This window comes from Gymnoscopelus microlampas, assembly GCF_963454915.1.
Source record: "Gymnoscopelus microlampas genome assembly, chromosome: 15".
NCBI classification, from domain to species: Eukaryota; Metazoa; Chordata; class Actinopteri; order Myctophiformes; family Myctophidae; genus Gymnoscopelus; species Gymnoscopelus microlampas.
In genome coordinates this window covers 7,181,966-7,207,825 of record NC_139952.1, presented here as the reverse complement: position 1 = coordinate 7,207,825, position 25,860 = coordinate 7,181,966, and the positions used below count along the sequence as shown (strand labels likewise).

At 43.6% G+C, this 25,860-nt stretch overlaps 2 protein-coding genes across 2 annotated transcripts in view; both read left to right on the top strand.

The window, feature by feature from the left end:
• Positions 1–20,874, top strand: part of hivep3a (HIVEP zinc finger 3a) — a gene marked incomplete at both ends in the record, with an annotated part of 31,979 nt that extends 11,105 nt beyond the window's left edge. The window contains 7 exons of the mRNA XM_084080304.1: positions 1,220–1,414; positions 2,281–2,480; positions 3,707–3,842; positions 13,563–13,741; positions 15,367–15,974; positions 19,156–19,635; positions 20,263–20,874. Of these exons, the coding sequence (XP_083936430.1) occupies positions 1,220–1,414; positions 2,281–2,480; positions 3,707–3,842; positions 13,563–13,741; positions 15,367–15,974; positions 19,156–19,635; positions 20,263–20,874 (2,410 nt within the window). The remainder of the gene's footprint in view (positions 1–1,219; positions 1,415–2,280; positions 2,481–3,706; positions 3,843–13,562; positions 13,742–15,366; positions 15,975–19,155; positions 19,636–20,262) is intronic.
• phactr4a (phosphatase and actin regulator 4a) overlaps positions 1–25,860 on the top strand; it is a 369,306-nt gene that overhangs the window by 174,081 nt on the left and 169,365 nt on the right. The gene's annotated exons all lie outside the window — the stretch shown is intronic.

Genomic DNA, 25,860 nt, shown 5'->3' with positions numbered 1-25,860 from the left:
TCGACCTATCACTTTGAATGGTGTGCTCAAGCCCGATTTTCAGACGTTTTCAGTCGTTAGGTGTAGTACTGTACATTTACTTAAGTACTGTAGGCTACTTAAGTACATTTTTGTATTGGGTATTTGTTTTTTGTTTAGTTTTTTTGCAAGCTGATTACTTTAACTCTGTTACATTTTAGTGTACTTTTTAATTCACTACATTTAGGAAGGGACTCTTGGGACCTAAACGTACACAAATATATTTTGAATTAACCACCTACAGTACTTACTCATTTCTACTTTTGTCTACTTGAGTATTTACTTGGGTATATACTTTGTCCACCATTGATAATGTTATGCATCACAATATGGTTGACGATACGATACATGGACGATATTCTTTCTTTTGTAGCGATATCATTCAACAATTTAAATTTGATCCACAAACTATTTAGCCAAAGATTATATCTGTGTAAAATGTATACGCGGATAGTGCAGGATTTGTCTTTTAAGGGAAAAAAATCCATATTACGGATATAAATAAGTAAACACAATGATTCACTGGCAAATACATAATGTATTTGACGACATAAAGACAAACTCTCGCCTTCACACGTACGCAGAGATAGGCTCTATTCACAGCAGCCATATTATGAAGGCATTCACAGGTGTTACCAATGATACTAATGAAGGCTCTGTTCCATTCTGGTCAAACAGAGTCAGGGTGCTGATATTGTGCATGTTGGATCACTGGAAACACTCTGTTACACCAGTGGGTCTACAGTTGGGGTCCAGGGACCCTCATGGGCTTCCAAATGGCCCCTTGCGGGTGTGTAACTCTGAAAGTGTACAAATGGAACCAAATAGACCCGTAAGGGTCCATTTGGTTCCATGTGTACACTCTCAGAGTTATGGGGGTCGTGGAAACCACTGTGCTACACTAAATGGAACAGAGCCTTCATTAGTATCATTGGTAACACCTGTGAAGGAAGTGATAATATGGCTGCTGTGCATAGAGCCTATTCCACGCATCTGTAGATAAAGTGTAGCGATATGGAATGCTAAATACAAGGCACAAGTTCTTTGTATCAATACAATCAATTATGTGCGTTGAAAAACTATTTTAGATCGATACAAGTCACAGTAGAAGTAGGAGTTGCTGTTTAAATATCGTTGTAGTTGAATTGTTGGAATTATAATTGATGCATCAATGCAATTACTGTATCGTTACGCCCCCTAGGTACGACCCCAACCCGCCCGGGCTCTCCAGCAAGATGGCGCTGTCCCTCCTGCACTGCAAACAGAGGAGGCTCAGCCCTGCCATCTACACCATGTCACCCATGTCACCCATGTCACCCATGTCCACCCCCAGCGTCACCCAGCCAATGGAGCCAGAGGACAATCAACGGCCGAGCTCTGCGGAGGTAATTATTGTGTAATTCAGTGGTTCTCAAACGTTTTCATGTCCAGGACCCCCAAAATTAAAATGTAGTTGGACGCGGCCGCCCCATCTGAAAATAATTTGTGTCAGGGAACCCCGCACAAGATTTGTGTTGTTTAAATGTTTCAAAGATATTCGCAATGTTCCAAATCACAAGCTCACAACACGTCACATTGCCAAGCATTGTGAGCTTGTAGAATTGATGTATAAGTGGTGTATATAGGGCTAAAATGGTTAAAATTATGTTTATTCTTTATTAACACATTTTGCTGTTGACCCCATGGAACCCCATCAAGGACCCCTGGGGGTCCCCGGACCCCACTTTTTGAACCATGGGTGTAAATATACATTTGTATGCAGCTGAATGAAGGAATACAAATCGTCTCTGTCGAATGGAAATCATCTTGTCACAAGCACTTGTTAATATATTTCATTGGTTAAATATTCAAGAAAACACAGGCGGACTTAACAACTTTCAACCGGGCGTTTCTGTTTTGGGCATGTCATTATAGACACACATCTTCAAAATGTTTCAATACAAGCCTATATATAGAAAATAGGGCATTCATTTATGAAAAAACATAAGATGAAATATGAACATACACGATTTAAAAGATACAATATTTCTGCCAGACAGTGACAATATAATATGAGTGAATAAGTCTCTGACGGCTGGTGAAATGCCCTTTTGTCTTGTAACTGCGGTTTATATGTGGCAGTAAATAAAAACATGATTAATCGCTTACTATAGTTTTAGCTTTTTTATGGACGACAATGTTCAATGAGAATCCCACTTCCCAATTTCTGTCTCCGTGCTGGAGCAGAGTTGGTGAATTTGTCCGTGTCTCTTTTGAGTGTAGGTGCACGACGTCTGGTCCGGTGTGCCAACCGACGAGGGCCAGCAGTCTGAGCAACGGCATGCGCCAACCGAGGAGGGCCGATGGTCTGAGCAACGCCATGTGCCAACCGGGGAGGGCCGACGGTGTGCAAGAGGCCATGCGCCAAACGACGAGGGTCAGCGGTCTGAGCAACGCCATTCGCCAACCGACGATGGCCGACGGTCTGCAAGAGGCCATGCACCAACCGACAGTGGTGGAAAAGGTACTCAAATTCTTTACTTAAGTAAAAGTATCAATACTGCAATGAGTAAAAGTACAAAAGTATTGGTAGCAAAATGGACTTAAAGTACAAAAAGTAGAAAGTTCTCATTATGCAGAATGTCCCATTTCACAAGTTCAAAATGTATAAAAATCTTTTGAAAATAGCAGATCTACAAGCTCACAATGCGTTGCATCGTGACACATTGTGAGCTTGTAGATCTGCTATTTGCAAATGCCCTAAATGTATATCGGGCTGAAGTGGTCAATGTATTTTTGGTAATAATAATCAAAATCTACAATGTAACTAGTAACTAAAGTTTTCAAATAATTGTAGTTGACTAAAAGTACAATATTGGCCTCTGAGATGCAGTGGAGTAGAAGTAAAAGTACAGAAAATTGGAAATACTCCAGTAAAGTAAAAGTACCTAAAAATTGTACTTAAGTACAGTACTTGAGTGAATGTACTTAATACCGCTGCAAACGGACGAGGGCCGACGGTCTGCAAAAGGCCAGGCAACAACGGACGAGGGCCAGCGGTCTTCAGGTAGTGGTGGACTAATTTCCCGACCCCAGTACTTGAGTCAAAGTAAAGATACTCCCAGTCAAATATTACTCAACCACAAGTGGAAGTTGCTCTGTCAAATCTGTACTTGAGTTAAAATAATTGATGAAATAAGAGGTCAAGATCAAGAGCAGAAATATTATATCAACAAGCCGGCGTGTTCTGCGCTTGTGCATGTCACGGTTCGAACTGGAAGTGAATTAAAAAGTAACATTTCTTCAAGATGAAGCATTTTATGGATGGATAGAAGACATTTGGGATTACATAATGAGCATTGTTTTTCATATCGTTGTTAATCTCGGCCGTTTACTTCAATATTTTCAAAACCATTTCCAGACATTTAAAATAATCAATAATAATCAGAATTGCACATCTAAAAGCTCACAACACGTTGCATCGCGACGCGTTGTGAGCTTGTAAATCTGCTATTTTCTCTATATTTGAAACAGGGCTTGAGTGGTTAATTCGTAATGTACTTTTTACCTTCCTAAACATGTAGTGGAGTAAAAAGTATATTAATATTTGTCTTTGCAAAAAAGTCAAGTACAGATACTCAAAAAACATGCTTAAATACAGTCAGTGCTCAAGTAAATGTACTTTGTTACTGTAAACCCCTGTCTGCAGGACAGAACAGGTCAAACTCACATGAGGAAGAGGGGGAGGAAGAGGAGGAGGAGAAGGAGGAGGAGGAATCTGGGGAGGAGGTGCGGACGTCGTCTAAACACGAGCCCCCGCCACAAGTCAGCATCTGTGCTGGACGGTAGGTACAGTATGAGTTAAGCACTGTGTCAGCACTGTATGAAACTCATACAGTATAGCGTTGTTGTCGGACAGAAACCTCTTATCTCTACATTATACATTTTTGTGTTTTTTTCGTAAATTAACGTCCTACTTGATCAAACTACAGCGTCACACAAAAGTATCAAGGGTAGCAGATCTACAAGCTTGTAGATCTGCTACTTTTGCTATTGTTTTATTTGAATCCTGAGTTTTGGACAGTTTTGGACTTATGAGGTTTCCACCGGACAGAGACGATACAATAGTCCATGTGTTGTAGAGTACTGAAGCCCTGACGTAAAAGCCACGCCCTCTGGGCCATAGAGACATTTATACCGTTCCAAAATCCCATTTTTTTTACGACTTAATATAAGAACTGTGTTCCAGAGAGGTATCATATTTACATGTAATATGATACCTCTCTGAGAGACTGCCCGGATTTTATTTTATGTTTAATGATCACTACACCCGGCTTTAATGTACACGTTCTTAAACGTGGGTTTTGATAAGAGGGATATTACCGTTCCATGTCGTAGCGACAAAGTAGATGTTTCCTTACATTAGATTGACTTTTCGCTGTTATCACATGAACCTTTCTTAAAATTTTTGTAATTTAAGTTTATGGGGCAAAAGGGAAGAGTGAATCCTCGCCTTTTGCGTGGGCATAGCCAGCTAATGTAAACGATCTGTCTCAGATCTAGCTATGCCATACACACACACACAGACAGGTGTGCTCGCGCATACACACTCACTCACACATACACACAAACATACAATTCTTTTTTTTATTATAAAACATATTTGGTGACCCCTGGGGCGCCGCTGGCCGGCTATTATGCCTGACAGCGAGTCGCAGGTTCGATTCCCGAGCCCGACGACCTTTGCTGCGTGTCACTCCCTGTTTCCTGTCTCACTCTACTGTGTACAATCAATAAAGGCAGAAAAGCCCGCAAAAAATTATATTATTTTGCGATCCCCAGTTTGAGAAGCACTGCCTTATGGTATCAGTATCTTGGCACTGGTATCTTATTATGAGCATCAGTGAGGACTAATTCTATGATTTTTTTGTATTATTATGAAGATGGTTGAAGTGCTCCTTTAAGTGGTCAATGGGATTTTCTTGCCTTTATTGATGAGTACATTGGAGAGAGACAGGAACCCAGGAGAGAGAGAGTATGGTGGGTGACATGCAGCAAACGTCCGCCCAGCTCTGGTGTCGAACCAAACTCACTGTCAGGCATTAGAGTCTGTATTGAGACTGTATTATGGTACGCAAGCCTAACCACCAGTGGTGGAAAAAGTACCCAAAATGTATTCTTTAAGTAAAAGTACTATATACTATACTATAGTATTAAAATATATATAGGTATATATATATAAGTACTAAACGTAAAAGTACTAATTTTGCAGAATGTCCCATTTCACAAGTTTCCAAATGTATATACTGTAAATGCTTTGAAAATAGAAGATCTACAAGCTCACAACACGTCGCTTTGCGATGCATTTTAAGCTTGTAGATCGGCTATTTTCAAATAACCTAAGTATGCATAGGGCTGAAGTGGTTAATGCATGTTTTGTAATACTAATCAAAATCTACAAAATAGTGACTTTTCAAATAATTGTAGTAAAAGTACAATATTTGCCTCTGGGATGTAGTGGAGTAGAAGTAGAAGTATAGAAAAAGTACAGTACTTGAAGTAAATGTACTTAGATACTTTACACCACTGCTAGCCGTCGTTCTCGGCTATCGGGCGCCCCTACTTGATTCTATTGTTAACATGGTGTTTGCGCTATGCGCTGCCCCGTAGCCTCAGAGCTTTTACCAAATGGGTTCATTTGTTGGCAGCCATGACAGTTCCGGAAAACAAAACACCGCCCAGTGAGGCGTAACGCAATTTGCGATATACCACACAGTCAAGAGCGTAGGGGAGTCCTGTGCGTCTACATGAGGCGTCAACGCATTCGTTGTCGAGCACAGCTTCACATAGCTTATGTATGTACGTATGTACCTCGTCACCTACGGTGCCACGGTCCTGCGTCTGTCGGCGCGCGGCGTGTTGTGGAAACCGCGTGCGTTTCGAGCGTGTGCGCGCGCGATTCCAGGGCCAAGGGTCCGCCGTCTGAGCCAACAGAGGCCGTCTGTTGATGGGGGCCGCGAGCCAGGAAACTACCTGGCTTCCTCCGCCCCTGTGGAGGCCTCATTTACACCAGGCACTGTCCACATGCACGTCTGCTTGAAGCACATTCTATTCTCTATCCAACGTTGGGACGCAGTGAAGGAGCCCATCATTTTATATAGTCATTTATTATGTGTTTATGTGAGTGTTTATGTATATCGTCTCTGTCAGGCAGAAACCTTTTGGGTTTTATAAATATCCAACCAATGAAACGTATTAACAGGAGCTTGTGAGTAAATTCAATTGCAATTGACAAATATGTCAATTGAGTTTTGTGTCAAGCATTAGAGGGGTGCGGCATAATAGTGGAGAGAAAATGAGACTGTTAGTAACAATATTAGTGTTAATTGATGTTATGAGCTCACATTATGGTCAAGGAAGGATAATTCAATTCATCAGCCTTTAAATACCCTTCCAGTGAATTCGACAATTGCCTGTTGTCCTTTGAAAGGCCATGACACACTGAAAGTGTCATTGACCAATGGCCATTGGAAGCATCAAATAGTCTCTATATTCGGCTGTACATACTGTATCGTTGCTTCACGTTTTGCATTGATTCTCTGTACCTGCCGTGTGCAATGTCCCTCATTGCTCCCTGTAGCTGGCCGTCTTCCACACACCGGCACAGCAGTCAAAAAATAAACAGTCCACTGTATTCTTTATTTGACCTTTCTTCATGTAGGCGAAATCCCATTGAGATGCTAGATCTCTTTTACGAGGGAGCTCTGTTTACAAATATCACAGGCTTTTTAACCGCATCACACCGAGCTGAATTAAACGAGATACATACCAAAACGCACACAGCACTGGGAGTCTGCACTGTGCTCCGTCCGTCGTTCCATTCACTCTCTTGTCCTTCTGGTGTGTGTCGAAATATAACCGAGCTCTGAAAGACACTTGACGGTTCCACTTGACGTCTCCAGTGTGGCTACCACCCAAAAAACATGCTTATTTTTAGACCAGTCTGGAATCAATGAATGTTCCAGTTGGCATACCGAATTACGAAAACATGAAACCGCTGAAAATAAAACACCCCAAAAACACTAGAGGCGGGCTTTAATGGTGTGGTTTCGAGACATAACAGCTAACCCTGGAGTTTAGACGTGACGTTTGTTTGATAGCGCTTCGAAACATTCGTGTGACCCTGTGTGCCGACTGTGAGGGGCCATCTGTGCGCCGGTCTTGGGTTCGGGGAGCATGTCTGCGAACGGGTCCCCCCGTCGAGAGTCCCGTCCGCGGTCGTCACAGCCGTCCCTATAACAGCGAGTCGATGTTCGTCACACAACATGTTCGTGTCCCCAACAGTGGGTGAGTCATCTTCACGCCTCACTTCTCACTTTCCGTCACCTTCTGTTCAGTCTGTTCAGGGGACAATAAAGCGCGGAAAGAGGCAACAAGGTGTTTCAAACGCTGGCCTCCCAGTGGTTCCCAGCTGGGGTTCCAGCCCCTCCTTTGGGGGGGGCGCCATAGATCACAGGCGTGGAGTAGTTCAACATTTGTTTACATTGAAAAAAACATAACTTGACTTCATTCACTGTCAGTGGTGGAAAAAAGTACTCACATTTTCTACTTAAGTAAAAGTATCAATACTGCAATGTAGAAATACTCTGTTACAAGGAAAATACTCCTGTTCAAAATGTTACTTGAGTAAGTACAAAAGTATTGGCATGAAAATATACTTAAAGTACCAAAAGTACTAAAATGTTTCAAAAATAGCTCTATTAAAGAGCTGGAGAGACAGGGAGACCCCTGTTACTGAACACACCCTCTATAGCAATGATTACTATCAGAGTATATGGTGCTTTAATCTTTTAATACAAAACTTTTTTGTTTTAACCAAACAATATCGCTTACCCTACTGTTAAGGACCACTTCTGCCATTTTCAACCAAGCTTTATATAATTGGTCCTCACTAATGGTCATTATAATATGGTACCATTTGTGTCTCAGAGGAGGGCTGTGGACAGTTCTGAAACCCGCCTACCAGTGACATCATTGGTAGGCGGGTTAGGTCATTTCAGACGAGATTTGATTATGTTGTTATTAACGCAAGAACAATGGCTTCTATTATAGCATGCTAACTCTCCAGGAATAGAAAGCTTGCCGTTGCTATTAGCTTGGATTCCCCATCGATGATGTCACTGGTAGGCACACAGCCCTCCTCTGAGACACAGACGGAGTGGACAAAATGGTATCATATTATAATGAGCATTAGTGAGGACCATTTATATGAAGATTGGTTGAAAATGGCTGAAATGGTCCTTTAAATGGTTACACTTTTTTTTCTCCTTCTGTTTACAGTGTGAGAAGAGTGATAACACGTGTTATAGGGCATTGGTTCTCAAAGTGGGGTCCGGGGACCCCCAGGGGTCCTTGAGGGAGTTCCAGGTGGTCCCCAGCTAAATGATGGATATTAGGAACCAAATGGACCCTTATGGGTGTGTAACTGTGAGAGTGTACAAATTCTTACACTCTCACAGTTAAATAAACATCGATTTTATAATATAAATTGGGTCCCCAGAGATAGAAATGCCATTGAATGGGGGTCCGTAGCCTAATGCATGGGGGTCCTTGAAATGAAAATGGTTGAGAATCACTGGTAGAGCCGTAAACATCTTCTCTTATGGGGATCCCTGGCATATATTTTCAAAAAGGGGTCCGTGGGATAATAAGTGTCAATTTGGGGGTCCTTGACATGAAAAAGGTTTGAGAACCACTGTTATTCGTTGAGACACACATCCAGGGTTTTGACCAATAAGCAAGCACCTTTGTTTGGCCCGATTTCGGAACAAATGACGTTTTTTGGGGGTTAAACAAAGGCATCACGTGACGTTGATCCCCTTCTCCTATTCGCTCTTACTAGGACATGACGTATATGTGTAGGCAGAAGAATAGGCTTTATGCACAGCAGCCATATTGGAAAGAAATTCACCTTCACAGGTGTTACCAATGATACTAATGAAGGCTCTGTTCTATTTAGTGTAGCACAGTGGTTCTCAAACCTTTTAATTTCAAGGACCCCCATAACTCTGAGAGTGTACAAATCTGTAAGGGGCCATTTGGAACCCCTCAACACCTTCACGTTGATACCCACTGGTGTAGCAGAGTGTTCCCAGTGAGCCAACATGGCACAATATCAGCACCCTGACTCTGTTTGACCAGAATGGAACAGAGCCTTCATTAGCATCATTGGTAACACCTGTGAAGGAAGTAAGAAGAGGCCCAATTTCTTTTCAACATGGCTGCTGTGCATAGAGCCTATAGGGGCTATGTTGCACGCGAATGGCTACAGGTGTGCCTTGAGGTTTTATCCTTTGGTGTACTTTAGGCACACACAAAATGAGCAAAGCGCTGTCAAAGAGCTTTGCGTGAAGGGCCCATTCATTCTGCCCCTGGCACTTCTGATGATAAATCTACTGCTTGATTTGTGAATGGCTCTTGCATTAGAGGTCGTGTGACCACACAGCTGTTCCTTGAATATATATCATCGCTTTCGGGTGAAAACCTCATATGAACAAAACTGTTACTTTTCAGTAAACGGGTGGGGGAAAAAGAACCAGTGTTCCAATGGATACAGTTATTATTTAGACATAAGCTCTTGTTAATTGGTTTCTAAAAAAACCTTTGGTTCAATATTTATAAAACCCACAGACCCACTTATAGGAGTAGTTCACCCAAAAAAATATAAAACTAGAAAATGTGCTCCTCGGAGCACAGGTCTCCGCCAGTACTGTTCCTGATTAATCCAGTCTTACCTATTTACCTATTTATATTACATATTGTCACGTGTCACTTGACCAATGTTAGCTTAGCTTCAAAAAATATAAATGATTTTTTGAAGCACATTTACTATTTATAGGTTTTCATGTCATCATGCGTCTCGCTAGCCAATCAAATCATTGGTGACAACATTTCTCGGAAATACATTGAGGGCAGAGCCCTCATTTTCAATGATGCCGACATTACAGAAAGCATGATACAACAGTGTAAATATTATCTAATAAGAACAGTAGGATAAAACAAGTTATGTATGTGAAAATAGCAAAAACATTAGTTGTAACACGTTAGATTCATCAAAAACACCTGTCCTGCCAATACATTTCTGCGTGTCTGATAAAATGAATATCAAATATCTAAATACTGAATCAAGCAACTTAAAAACTGTCCGGGGGGTTCACAAAAGCCTGAGTACACGATAAAATGACCTGCATTTTTTCCGAAAGTGAAATATCCCTTTAATTAAAAGAGTGACAATTTAAAACAACAAAGACAATTTAAAACAACAACTAAACCGCTGTCACTTTAACTTAAAATAAATAAATAGCCTCGCTTACTAAATGCCACCGTTCATAAGGTATATACCAACCTGTCCCTCGGTTTATTCAGCCCCATAAAGCATGTAGTCAAAATAGAGAGGGAAAAACAACACATTATAATGGTAATGATTGTTTGCCGAGGGAATTTTTGTTTTCATTTCCCGTGTTTTTCATGCTTAATTTGGACCAGCAGCTGCTGCTGGCTTGCTCATGGGCGCAGGGTTTCCCTCCCTCGCCCGGCTGTTTTTATTGGCCGGCTGCGGTGCCGCGGGCTCCCCTTGTTTGCATGTCGGTGGGCGAAAAAAGTAACTACTGTAAGTACGCTTACTCAAGTACTGTACTCACGTGCACTATAGTGCGGGCTTGAGTATACCTCGACTCCATCTCAGAGGCAAATATTGTACGTTTTACTCAACTACAATTATTTGAAAACGTGTTTCTTTGCAGTTTTACATTAGAACACTTTTATAATTAGAAAACTCCAAAAAGTTTTGACAACTTTTGAAAATGTTTTGTACTTTGGTACTGTTATATTGATGCCAGTAGGCTCTATTCACAGCGGCCATATTATGAAGACATTCACAGGTGTTACCAATGATACTAATGAAGGCTCTGTTCCATTCTGGTCAAACAGAGTCAGGGTGCTGATATTGTGCATGTTGGCTCACTGGAAACACCAGTGGGTCTACAGTTGGGGTCCAGGGACCCTCATGGGCTTCCAAATGGCCCCTTACAGGTATGTAACTCTGAGAGTGTACAAATGGAACCAAATGGACCCGCAAGGGTCCATTTGATTCCATTTGCGGGTCCATTTGGTTCCATTTGTACACTCTCAGAGTTATGGGGGTCGTGGAAACCACTGTGCTAGACTAAATGGAACAGAGCCTTCATTAGTATCATTGGTAACACCTGTGAATGTCTTCATAATATGGCTGCTGTGAATAGAGCCTATACAGGCCTTTAACTTGCAACAGAGTATTTCTATATTATGTATTGCTACTTTTACTTAAATCCGGAGTAGCTACTTCTTTCACCAGTCTTGTTTGGAATGGGTGGTATATAGTGTGAGTGGGGAAGTGGGAGGGTGGGGGTCTCTGTTTTTTTTTTCTTTTTGGCTTATGAAAGCCTCTCTGTTGGAGCTGTGAAGTGAAGTGGGGGGCTTTCGCTCAGGGACCCTCGGTAGGTACACAACCCCAACACCTACGGGTGGAGCCGCCCCAAACCTCCCTCCCCCCCCTCCACCCCACCCCGGGCCAGCTGCCACAGTGTGAGCTCACTGTGTGTAGTAAAAAAAACGTCTCTAGTCGGGGTGGGGAAACCTCATATGTCCGAAAGCGTTACTTTTCAGGAAATGGGAACCTGTGTTCCAATGGAGCCAATGTAGTTGTTATTTAGTCAAAAGCTCTTTATTCAGACTTTTCGTTGGTTCGATATTTATAAAACACACACACACACACACACACTTAACCACCTTCTCAAACGATTCAAAAGAGCCGAAATTAGCAGATCTACAAGCTCACAACACGTCGCGATGCGCCTGCTTTATGAGCTTGTAGAACAGCTGCTTTTGCTATACTTTCGTGTGACGCTGTAGTACGACAAAGTCCAGCGTTCATTTGGCCAAAAGGCATTAAAAAAAAAAGTTGTAACACGGAGATACAAGGTTTCTGCCAAACGGTTTGGCAAACCAGACAGACAGTCTACTTTACGCTGGACGAATAAAGATGCTTAGAAGCCTCTCACAGGTGCCGCGGGGCGCCGCTCGGCGTCGGATCGCGTTACGCTCGCATCGATCGCAGCTATGGCTCGCTTCGAGGACAGCTGTCAGTGAAATGTGCCAAGGCTGATAGCAGAGACAGAGAACATGTGTTATATTGTTGCTCCATACTTCATATATTTTATATATTTTTTTTTTTATCCCACGATTTCGTAACCTAATTTTTTTCACCCAGTGCCAATTGTCTAAGTAATCCTGGGCGCTACACTCCCTCTGCCAGCCTAGGGAGAGCCCAGAGCCGAGCTCATGCCTCCTTCAATGCATGAGAGCTAACAAGCCTTCTTATCACCCGATAGGACGTAGCGCGTGGAAGGAACACGTTATTCCTACCACGTTATTCCTATATGAGGTTTCCACCCGACAGAGAGGATATGTGTTATAAAGACTATAGGTCTAATACGTCTGTACCGTTCTAGTGCTGCACACCCCATGCGCTTCACCTGCTTTCACATCAAATCGGCCTCATGGTGGCGCTATAAACAGGGCCCTTCATGTTTTGGCTTATAACTCTTGAACCGTGGGTCGCTCAGTCAAAATGACTTAGCTCACGGCGCGACTCCCCATATAGGCCACGCCCATTTGCGCCATTTTTCTGTTTTCTTCAAAACATTCTGTACCTTTTGCTGCTCCTACAGATGTTGTCTAAAATGCACGCAAATCGGTCCTTGTTATAGCTCTGGTGTGATGTGATCAAGATGTATCAATCAGATTTGTCAGATTTACATTCCATTTGGTTACGACTTCCTTCCAAAGATTGTGGGCCCTGGGTAGGCAACCCGGCCTGGCGGAGACCTATGCACCTTATGTCTAGCATCATGTACATAAGTAAGTAGGTCGAAGGGGCTTATTGTTGGTATCAGCCGAGAACGTGGGAGTCTATCCCCGCTACAATGCGCTAGACCAGGGGTCTTCAACATTTTTTTCTGGCCAAATTAGGGGGTCTTTTATGTTTAGGATTCAAATATGTGTTTTCAGACATTTAACGACTTAAACCCTCAATACTTTGAGAACTTTAACTTTTTTCCCTGTACACCAAACCTACAAGCTCACGCTTGTAGATCTGCAATTTCGGGCTAACGTTCCCCCAAGAATAGGGATGCGAGTTTTCAAGTCGTTCATGTAAGAATTTGAAAAAAATAAGTCACAAAGATTTGGCAGACCCCCTGTAGTATCTCTGAGCCCATGTACAGTAACTGCTGCATGTTTTATGCCATGTGTATAAATCTACATACATTATTTTTCTTTTGACCCGTTTCTTTCCCGTGTTCTCCTTCCTCTCCCTGTCTCTACCCCCCCCCCTCCCTTTTATCCCCCTGAAATCTACACATGATGGGGCTTGCACAAAAAAAATGATTTCACCCAATTATTTACACCTGTAAACCTGTGTTGTGACAATTACAGTTGAGTCTGATTCCCTTCTCAACCCGCCACAGATCCAGTGAGGGGTACGGCTGCGTGCGCGGCCGCCGAGGGGGGAAGTGTGAGTGTGAGGAGTGTGGATCGTCCTTCCGCCGCGAGCGCCCCGGCGCGCTGCGCAAACACACCTGCCCGCCCGCCCCGCATGCCACACCGTGCATCTGCAAGCTCTGCAGTTTTGCAGTCAACACCCAAGGTAAGGGAAGGAAAGACGCAGCAGCAACACACAGGGACACTGTGAGCCGGGGCACTTTTAACCACTTAAACCCCCTGTAGTCTTAAGAGAACTGTGCTTGAGTTCAAACTGTGCACTTTTCCCATCTACACCAAATCTCTTCTCCAAAAATAGCCGATCTACAAGCTCACAATGCGTCGCAATACGACTTATTGTGAACTTGTGGATCAAGCTGGTTAAAGCCAGTAGTGATGTGCCTGTGGTAGGGCTGGGAAATTAACTGAAAATATCTCGAAACCCGATATTTAGACCCAATAACCGACTTAATCTTCAAGAAATGAGAAGCAGGTTTTGTTTTTTCTTATATATGAACACATTCAAACGAGACAATTCTAACTGATTTTTTTTGCGATGCGTTGTGAGCTTCTAGATCTGCATTTTTGACCAGTTTTTTAAAAAGTCATATAGCCCAGCCCTATTAAGTCTGTGGTAACACAATTATGTTGTCTTGTTCTTACTTAACTGAACAGGAAACCTGGCTAGACATGTGAAGTCGAAGGCACATGAGAAATGTCACAAGGACGTTAGCTGTTCCCTCTGTCATACCCATGAAGGTGCACATACTTTGGTTTATCTTTAATTAAGTGCATGTGCAGACAGTGTGTGTGTGTGTGTGTGTGTGTGTGTGTGTGTGTGTGTGTGTGTGTGTGTGTGTGTGTGTGTGTGTGTGTGTGTGTGTGTGTGTGTGTGTGTGTGTGTGTGTGTGTGTGTGTGTGTGTGTGTGTGTGTGTTGTTTACTTTATCCATGATTGTCTGCGGTGCCTTATAGGCACTTTGTAACTGGCTGTTTTCTATTGTCTGACTGCACAGGCAGTGTTTATGTCCTTTGTACAAAGGTAGTCTTGTACTTCTGTTTATGTGGACATAAATACATATTTCAATCGTCTGCTGGTATAAGTTCAAAATGCATATGTACAATGACCATTTGTACATATTGCACATATTGCACTCCTCTATATACAGCCCACTTGTGGTGCCGTTATAGCAGTGCAAAAATTAAAAAACTTCAGGTGGCATATAATGATGCTTTTAGAATATTCCTGAAACTTCCAAGATGGACTAGTGCAAGTGAAATGTTTGTGACCAGTAATGTACCCACCTTTCATGCTGTATTGAGGAATTTCATGTTTAAATGTATGTGTAGACTGTTGGAGTCAAAGAATATATTAATCATGGCCTTAACAGGGATCACACGGAGTGATACACGGTATTCCTCATGTTTCTGGAAACACTGGAGGCAATGCTTATATGTTTTTAATGAATGAAAACAGTCTGGTACTCAGGCTATTTATGTGTTGTTGTTGTTGTCTGTTTCGTAGCTCTGTTTTTATATGGACCCATGGTGTCTGAAATAGTTTTAAAAAGTTTATACAATACAATACATATCTGTCAAACGGATCAAACAGTAAAGCTCAAGACATGTCCATTGTGTTCCCTTGAGTGTAAATGTGTATATTAAAACATATGCTAGGTTCATTGTTTACCTGGTATCCTATAGTTTCAAATGTACATATTGTTATTCTGATTGTATATTGTTTAGACTGACGCTAGGGTTCTTCTTTTTTTTAATTTTTCATGTCCCACAGGAGTGTGCGAAGAACCTTCCGCTTGTCCAGATGATCCAAGAGATCTTCGGCACCCTGGACCGCACGACGGCAGGCGCCCCGCCGAGGACGAGGAGAACGCGCAGGGCGACGACGAAGACAGGGAGCAGACCACCTCCTCTCCTCCTCAGCGCCCGACCCATCCGGACGGTCGCTCGCTCCAACGGGGCGCCGGCGCCCGCCGCGGCCTGTTTGCCCGCCAACGCTCCAACCCCTCTGTGACCTCGAGGGACCCCTCCTCCTCCTCCTCTCCCTCTGCACCCTCCGTACCCTGTCACCGGTCCCCCGAAGACCCCGCGTCCCCGAGGGCGTCTCCCAAGCCGCACCCGTCCCCCGATTGTTTGTCTCCATCTTCTTGCCACGTCTCCTCCTCCCCAATGGGACGGGTGTCCCCAGCAGTGGGACGGGTGTCCCCAGCAATGGGACGGGCGTCCCCAGCAGTGGGACGGGTGTCCCCCGGGCGTGACGTCCAGTCCCAAGGCGCCCCCGCCGCCGCCGCCGCCACCCTGGCGGTCTGCCCGTCCCGAGATGCACACGCGACCGAGCCTAGAGACAGGCGTACGGACAGACCGACGTCCAAGGCGAGGCTGGTGAGTGCTTTGAGTGCTTTGTTTTTTGTCATTAATATTTGCACACATTAGCAGTTATATTCAGCATGAATGCTGGGAGAGATGAAGACCGTATTGTTTTAAGTAAGTCAGAGAATGTATTAAGTAGGTTGGAGAGAGAGGCCTATTGTCGGTATCAGCCGAGAACGCGGGAGTCTGTTACAATGTGCTAGACCAGGGGTCTTCAACGTTTTTAGGCCAAGGACCCCCTAGCTAAGAGAGAGATGAAGCAGGGACCCCCTCTATATTGTATAAAATCGTGTTTCAGATTAAAGTTTTTTTTTACTTAGTCTGCTCTTTTTTCCCTCTACACCTATAGCCTCTTTGCCAAAAATTGCCGATCTACAAGCTGCGAGGCGTTCAGAGCTTGTAGATCTGCTATTTTCGGCCAATGTTCCCCTCAGAAAAGGAATTCTAGGGTTCAAGTGGCACTGGTTAATGTAAAAAAACGAAATCCTATCACACAAAGATTTGGCGGACCCCCTATAGTAGCTCTGAGGACCCCCTAGGGGTCCCAGACCCCCTGTTGAAGACCCCTGTGCTAGACCCCTGGGAGATGGATTGCTGAGGTGGAGCGCCACGCCTACCATCAGCTCCCGGTACTTACCGCACGACTTGCCGCACCCAAGTCGTGCTGCTCTATCTACTATGTCAAAGATACAGGATAATGGACCGTGTTGATATCTAGTTGAAAACATACAGTACAGGCAGACAGTGGATGAAAGCAAGTCGTTATTTTGTGCGACACGTTTTAAAGGAGCAGTTCACCCTAAGAATGGCTTATTTTCTATCAAGTACACACCCCATGAAGCATCGAATTCATGGAGATATTTTTAGTTTTTGTCGCATTCCTGAGACAATAATTTGATGACCGCCGGTCTCTCCGGTAGGAGACTCAATGGAGACTCTTTGAGTCTCCTACCGGATGCATTAGCATCTTTCCACCGGTCATCAAATTATTGGCTTAGGAATTAATTCATGACTTCATGGGGTGTGTAATTGATAGAAAATTAGTAATTTTTAGGGTGAACTACTCCTTTAAAATGTTGGTCTACCTCCAACCAGACAAGTCCAGACATGGCCTGTGATCTTTGCCCCCCAACCCCCCCCCCCCCTATGGGGGACCCATAGACCCTCGATTGGGAAACAGCAGTGGCTCAAACCAATAGCAGAACCCACAAGCCGTGAAGAGACAGGTTTTTTTATAGGTATAGGGCCCGAAGTGAGATATTCACCAACGTTGTTTTCGTCACACACACACACACATGTGGTTCCAATCGGTGCTATTTAACGATACCTCTGCTCCTCGTTTTATCACCCGGCTGCCCAGGAAAAAACACGCTGTGTCTATTTGGGATCGCTCGCACGTTTATTTTAAGACCCTCTCCGCGCCGAAGCGATATAAAAGTGGAACGGGGGTGGCTTTCCTTCCCTTTCCAATAAAGGTGTGACTTAACCCATTGAGACCGGGAACGCGTCTGTGTCATTTTAAGATTTCTTTGGCTATTCAAAAATAGCAGATATACAAGCTCATACCGAGTGCCACACTATGAGCTATTTTTTATTTTTTTTAACATATGTTGCTATAATTAGTGGTTTTCAAACTTTTTCATGTCAAGGACCCCCAAAATTATATATTTTTGCCCGTGGACCCCCATCTCAAAATATGTTGACCCCCCCAGAAGCAAATATTTGAGTTACAAATGTTTGCTTTATTTTTTTTTTAAATATATATATATTCAAAGATTTGCAAAAAAATCAAGATTTTTCCAAAAAAATAGCAGATCTACTAACAAGCTCATAGCGCGGCACTCGGTGCCGCGCTATGAGCTTGTATATCTGCTATTTTTGAATAGCCCAAAGAAATCTAAAAAAATTACATGGACGCGTTCCCGGTCTTAATGGGTTAAAAAGAATAACCTCCCTGTGTACCGTCGGGTATCTATATTTGTTTTTTCAATGTTGACTTACTGGGATTTGACTTGTTGCACCACACAAGATTAGCCTTGTGCGCCAAAAAGCGAGACGTATTTTAAAATGCCCAGGGCTTTAAACCAACAGGGTCACACAGGTGGGTGGAGAGGCGTGGTTAACGAATGCCACAACGTAACCGCTATTAATTATACACATAACAAATACTACGTACGCACCATAACAGGCTCAGAGAGGCCAAAAATACATGTGAGAAATTATCTCTCCGGGGCAGTTTGTGAAGAAAACATGTCGTAATGTGGTGTATAGGTGAAACTCCAGCACACCGAGCACACTTAATCTATAAGTATAACTCACCAGGATACATGTTGGTTGTGACCAGTTTTGGGAGGTGGGGATGCTCCCTGTGAAGTGTGGATCAACTTAAGCTTGGTCATATATGTACAACATGTTTTAATGGTAATTCCCCTGGCTACCTTAGGAGTAATGCTCTTATACGTTGTATACAGCAGTATGAAACTAGGGCAAACCAAACGGTATATGAGATACCAAGAGTCAAAGGTTGTGGCAAGAATTATTTAATATAAATTGAGCTGTTGTGTGCCAGGCAGTCTCAATCTAGACTCTCCTTTGACAGTGTGAGAATACTGTTATGGAAAAAAGCTACAGGCTAATTTTAATTTGTGTACTTATGGTATGGTATTTGTGCAGGGTGTTTAGGTTATTTTTAGCTGTTTTTTTAGTATTTTGAGAGTGATGTCATTTATTGGACTATTTATTTTTCAGGACCACATTGGAAATAAGTGTTTTATTACACTTGTATCCTGGGTTGAAGTTATATTGTGTTGTAACATGATAGCAGATAATTTATATACAAGCTCATAGTGCGGCACAGAGTCCTGCGCTATATGAGCTTGTAGATCTGCTATTTTTGGAAAAACAAATTCTGATTTTTTTTCCAAATCTTTGAATACATACATACATTTTTAACTAAAATCTTTGCTTCTGGGGGGCCCTGGAACAAAATATTTTGAGATGGGGGGTCCGTGGCCAAATACATATCATTATGGGGGTCCTTGACATGAAAACGTTTGAGAACCAAAAGAAAATGATTTAGAAGCTCAGGATTTAGAAGCTCGTAGATTTAGCTTGTAGATTTTGAACGGCCGAAAGTATAAAATAATGTTTATGGCAAAAAATGTAAAATGACCCCATCCTCTCTTTCTTTTAGCAGAGGGCCGTGTCCGTCCTCTCGCCCGGCCGCGACCCGGCCCCCAGCGTCCTGAGCCACCTGCCCCTGCACTCCCAGCATCCCGCCCGCTCCCCCAGCCTCATGATCCCCATCGGGGGGCTCCACATGATCCAGCCCCGCTCCACCGCCCCGCTCTACACCCTGGTGACCAATAGACCCCCGCAGGCGCCCGCACCTCCAGTCCCCACCTCCTCAACCCCAACCCCGGGCCCCCCCCGGGGGGCTGCGGGGGTTGAGGTTGAGGTTGAGGAGGAGGGGGGGACGGAGGAGGAGCAGGGGTCCCGGAACGCCAGGCGGAGGAGCCCCCCGGCGCCGGCGGAGGAGAGGACGAGGAGGAGGAGGAGGAGGGGGGGGTCCGGCGCTTTGCTGCAGCAGTGCCGAGACCCTCTGAAAGAGCCGGTGGTGGCGGTGGAGGAGGAGGACGGAGGCACACACAGCGGCTCCCACCACCATCACAGGGTGAGCAGGGAGACGGCTTCATTTACGTAACGTCGTGTACGTAGTGTCGTGTGGGGGGGTGGGGTTGTGGTTCCAATGGATCCAGTGTAGTTATTATTTAGTCACAAGCTCTTGTTAATACTCTTTTCATTGGTGCGGTATTTATAAAGCCCACAGACACACTTAAAGGGATAGTTCACCCCAAAAAGTTTTTTTTTCGGTACCCGGTCCGCTGGTCATCAAATTATTGGCTTAGGAATGCAATGGAAACCCAAAAAATCTCCATGAATTCAAGTCTCCATGGGGTAGGAAAAAAAAACATTTTGGGGTTGAACTATCCCTTTAATGTTTACTTGATTATTGTTATCATTGTTATTATTATTATTGTATTTGTTTCAAAAATGGCAAAAATAGCCGATCTACAAGCTCACAACAGGGCGCGATGTGACACATTGTGAGCTTGTAGATCTTCTATTTTTGCTACTTTTGTGCGACACTATGTAGTATGACGAAATAGGGCATTCATTTACAAAAAACGTGGAGATACGAGGTTTCTTTAAAAAAAACACACAATGAAATCATTATTCAGCAATTCATTTGTATGTTAATTAATCGTCATTCTAAAAATTGTCATGTGATCTGCACCAGGCCTACGAGGAGGGGACGACGGCGACGACAGCGGATCGTTCCTGGAAGAAGAAGAAGAACGCCAGCAGCGGCGGCGGGGGTGGGGGGCACGGCAGCCCACCATCGGTGCCAGCGGGGGAGGGGGGGAGGAGGGGGAGGAGAAGGAGAAGGAGGAGGCCGGCGGCACCCGCTCCGCTCCGGTGCCAACAACAGCAAGACCCTCCTCTCTCAGAGGAGCCAGCGGAGGAGGAGGGCGACGACGACGGAGCCGCCCAAAGCGGCGTCTCCCGCCGCCGTCACAGGGCGAGCAGGGAAACGCCCGCGGAAGAAGAAACCGTCTCTTCGTCGCCGTCGTTGTCTTCGCCACGCCACGACGACCGCGACGCGCCAGAGCCGTCCGGCGGAGGAGAGCCGAGGAAAGAGAGCAAAACTACGGCACGAGCCGGCTGCTGCCGCTCATCCGGCTCGGCGGACCGCTGCTGCTCGCGGTCGGATGCCAAGGCGGCGAGCACTTTGTGTCAAACGGCTACAGACGCACACTTTACCAAGAGGGCTGTTCAGCCCCCCCAGACTGCCCCCCTTCCCCCAGCAGGCCACAGTAAGGCTCCTTCCTCCTCCCGGTCGCAACGCTGACGCCGGAGAGAGAGAGAGGCGAGGAAGGAAAAGGCCCTTAAAAGGGATGAGTGCAAGAGAACGCCGAGTCTTAACCCTTTAAGGCCGGGAACGCATCTGTGTCATTTTTAGATTTATTCAACAAATAGCAGATCTACAAGCTCATAGCGTGGCTATGAGCTTGTAGATCTGTTATTTTTGAAAAATCTTGAAAATGGGTTCAAATCTTTGAATATATATATATATTTTCTAAAGCGAACATTTGTAACTCAAATCTTTGCTTCTGGGGATTCTACAAATGTCTTCTAAATCCTAACAGTTTTATGAAAAAACATATGTTGCTGTAATCAGTGACACTCAAATCTTTTCATGTCAAGGACCTCCAAAATTATATGTATTTGGCCACAAAATATATATATTCAAAGATTTTTCAAAAATAGCAGATCTACAAGCTCATAGCGCGGCACCAAGTTTGTAGATCTGCTATTTTTGAACACAGATGCGTTTTCAATGGTTTCAATGGGTTAAAAAGGAGCACTTCCAAAAAAAAAATGTCAACCGTATCTTCATAATGATTGGTCCTCGCTAATGGTCATTTTAAGATGGCACCATTTGTATCTACTCACTCTGTGTCTCAGGGGAGGGCTGTGGACAAGTTCAGAAACCTGCCTACAAGCTTTCGATTGATTGAATACTTCTTAATAACCCGATTATTAACAGTAGCCTACAGGTATAGTACAGTCGAATGTTATGCTAAAAGGATAATACAAAAAGCCCCAGGGGCTTGTTTTACATTGTGGTCCAATGTACTCAATTCATATAATACATACAAAATAATACAATACAAATACAATTTGAAGCATTTTGGCTCAGTGACATTATCGAGGGGGATTCCAAGCTAATAGGAACTACAGCCTTTGTGTTCCTGAAAAGTTAGCATTCTGAAATTGAAGCCATTGTTCTTGCATTTATAAAAATGTTAAATGAAAGGTTTGAAATCTCGTTTGGCCAAATCTGCCTACAGATGGTCATTGGTCATTGGTAGGCAGTAGCGATGCGCGGGCCGACCCATGCATGCCAGCAAGTCCCGCGGGGTTGAACCACTGGGCGGGCGGTTGGGGCAAGGTTTCAGACGCAATTATCGTGGGGCGGGTCAACCCACGAAAAACAAAAAAGAAAAGAAAAAGCATTCTGGTACCTTCTCTCTCTCCTGTTTTGTCTTTCTCACTCCCTCTCTCTCCTCCTGTAATCATGAGCTTGTGTTCAATGTGTTGCTTATTTGATCAATTATGCACAGCTGCCTCTAATAACGGCCCATAACACTCCCCCTACCTCCCCCATCTCTTTCTTCTCTCTGTCTCCCTACCCCCCCACACCCCCACCTCTCCTCCTCTCTCCCTCTCTCTCTCTCTCTCTCTCTCTCTCTCTCTCTCTCTCTCTCTCTCTCTCTCTCTCTCTCTCCCTCTCCCTCTCTCTCTCTCTCTCTCTCTCTCTCCAAAGCGATTGAATGGACATACTTGACGTTGCTACTCTGTTGTCAAGCCGGGCGGCTTTTTGTTTTTGCGGGACGGGCCAGGGTCGTTGATTTATATATTGTTTTGCGGGACAGGTTAGGGCCGGCTCTAGGTAATTTGGCGCCCTAGGCAATATATTTTTTTGGGGCCACAGCCCTCCTCCCTCCTATGCTGACCATTAGTGACGACCAATCATATGGAGATAAGGTTGAAAATGGGTGAAGTGCTCCTTTTAGACTAGAGGCTTGGTTGGAAGACACACATCGGTGTCTGGTTTTGGAGACATAAGGAAAGAAGCACTTCGGTACAGCTTAAAGAATGATGTGATTATGTAATTACATGAATAATATATATGTATAGACACTGTTAGATATGCAGTATGTTTTGTAAAATCTTTTTTTACTCTCTCGTTTGATGTCATTGGTGTTAATTTATTTATGTGCTATATTATGCAATTCTGTACTATAAGGCCACTGGTTCTCAACCTCAGGTCCGCGGTCTACCAGGGGGTCCAAAATGGATCCTTAACAGGTCTGTAAGTCCGAGAGCGTACAAATGGAACCAAATGGACCCGTACGGGTCCATTTGGTTCCATTTGTACGCTATTAAATTAACCGCATACAGGTCCAGTGGGAACCTAAACCTTATTTTTTGTTTTATTTCTTTCCCAAAAATGTAAAAAAAAAATAAACATATGCTATGGGAAAGGGTGGGAAGTAATACATGATTTGAGCATGCACGGGACGTCATTATCACAACAAAATTTACCCTTCAACTTCTTGATTCTACCCATAATGTCGATCACAGGTTTTGTAGGATTTTGTAGCATTTGTAGAAATATTGGGCCTTAAATATAATTTAAAATATATATATATATTATATTATATTATATGCATTGGGCCCCTCATTTGTAAAATAAATGTAGATATAAAAATCTATTATAAGATATAAAATATAAAATAAATAAACAAAATGTGTTCCGTTACCAATTACCCCGTGTGGGTCCCGGAGATAACCCGCTGTACACTCTCGGAGTTACAGGACAGACCTATAAGCATAGCATAGCGTAGCAGTGGCGGCCATTTTGTGGTTCCACAGATAGATACCCCATTCAATTTCCGAAAGTATTTATATTAATTATTTTAAGCCTGGAACCAAGCCAGCCAGGCTCCTGGTGAATCATTCATGACCACAAAACATTTGATTCTGTGTCAAAAAATATTTGAATATTTAATTATATTATATACTATATTTAATAAATATTCGTTTTTGCGGTTCTCACATTTTTTTTTTGGACACAAAATCCAATGTTTTATGTTTTATTTTTGGTTCCAGGCTGAAAATAATTAACATAAATATTTTCGGAAATCTCTAGGGGAAAAACAAATGGAGTTTCTATCTGTGGAACCACAAAATGGCCACCACTGCTATGCCCTATTTGGGCCCCTGGCGGGTCCCACCGACCACAGGTTGAGAAACAGTGCTATAAAGCGAAAGCAGCTGGAATGGAAATAAATGATACAGATTTTATCCACACCCTCTTTATGCCTATTAACCCACCCCACCCCCCACCCCAGACAGCTAGAATATAACTATTGCTGTGTCGATGTACTGTAATGACCAAAATTGATATAGAAAGGTACTACAAATATTTATTCTACACTCTGACCAGTATTTTGAAGTGCAATTTCTGTCAAAAAAAAATATCATTGTTTAAAAGGCTGTGATTTTATTCTAATTTTTCTTTTTTGGGGTTGTTGTTATTATTTAGTTTTCATTATATCGTCCTCTATCGGTGTTTTGAAGAAGCAGGGTTATGCTCATCTCCTTTTGTAATAATCTTGAGAACGTTTTTTGATCAAGACATTTTGGGAGTGCACTGACACATGATTTGATATCAACACAGAACACACACACACACACACACACACACACACACACACACACACACACACACACACACAGGCACGTACACACACACAAACAAACACACACACACACACACACACACACACACACACACGCACACACACACACACACACACACACGCACACACACACACACACGCACACACACACGCACACGCACACACACGTTTGCACTACTATACTTGTGATGACATCCAAATTGTAGGGCGTTCAATTTTATAAATCCCATCTTTACAATTGTTTTACATTTTTCGCCTAAGTTACATCTTCTCAAATTCTACTATACTTTTGGGGACGTTTGGCCCTCACAAGTATAGTAGTGCAAGCAGACACACGCACACGCACACACACACACACACACACACGCACACACGCACACACGCACACACACACACACACACACGCACGCACGCACACGCACACGCACACGCACACACACACACACACACACACACACACACACACAGACACACACACACACACACACACACACACACACACACACACACACACACACACACACACACACACACACACACGGTAGCTATATGGTCAAATTGTTTTCATAAACAGATACATGTATTTTTGTGTTGTTGGTTTTATAGACTGATACGATCACTCTGTCATTTTCATGTTTGCCATTAAACTTATCATTTTTACAGATTTATAGTAAAACCGTGGGACTTTGTGTTTTTTCCCAAAACATGCAACACATTATTACATCCCAAAGGTGAAGTACCTTGTTGTCTCCCGTTTTGAGCGGCAGTGATTCCCAATTAGCTCTGGTCCAGAGCGTTATCGATCAGAATCAGAGTGAATCGTGGGGTTCTGAGTTTTCTTTTTTTCTGGAGCCAAGGTATGGCACCTGCATACCTTGCCATACCCAATTGACGCCCCTGAGAGCGGTAGAGAGAACTTGCTAACGCTATGGACCAGAGCTAGTTCTATCGCCGATCGACAAGCTTGTAGATCAGATATTTTTGCTATTCCTCATTAGCCTGGTTCCAGAGGAATCTGCCATTGCAAAAAAATTTGCCCTCGGCAGATTATGTCTGGCCCCTCTCATTTGAAATTGAGAGGGGCCAGACCTAATCTGCCGAGGGCATTTTTTTTGCACTAATAGAGATTGGATTTCTCTCCCTCCGAAGTTGTGAGGGACCAATCAGGGCCCAGTATGCAAACATGGGGCGGGTTTATCACCAGGGGCATTTGTTGAATTTGCCCCTCGGAAATGCAGGTTCCACAGAGAGATTCCAGACTAATATCTACGCAGTGATATATCTATCACTGCCATGCCAGGCTAATTCCTCATACAAGCATAGGGTTTAACTGGTTAACATGTGTGGAAAAACTGAAGTGCGTGCGCGTGCATGAGTGCATGTCAGATTTAAGAAGGGGGGCTCCAAGGGGGGTAAAAAGGTTAGGAACCCCGGCTGTGCGTGGTACCACCCTGTGGCTGCAATCATGTTAAATAGAGTCAGGATGCGTTGAATTAAAAGTCCATTAAGTTTCATTGGCTTCACAAACTTCCATTTAAAACCTCGTTTATGGACTGCCTTTGTTT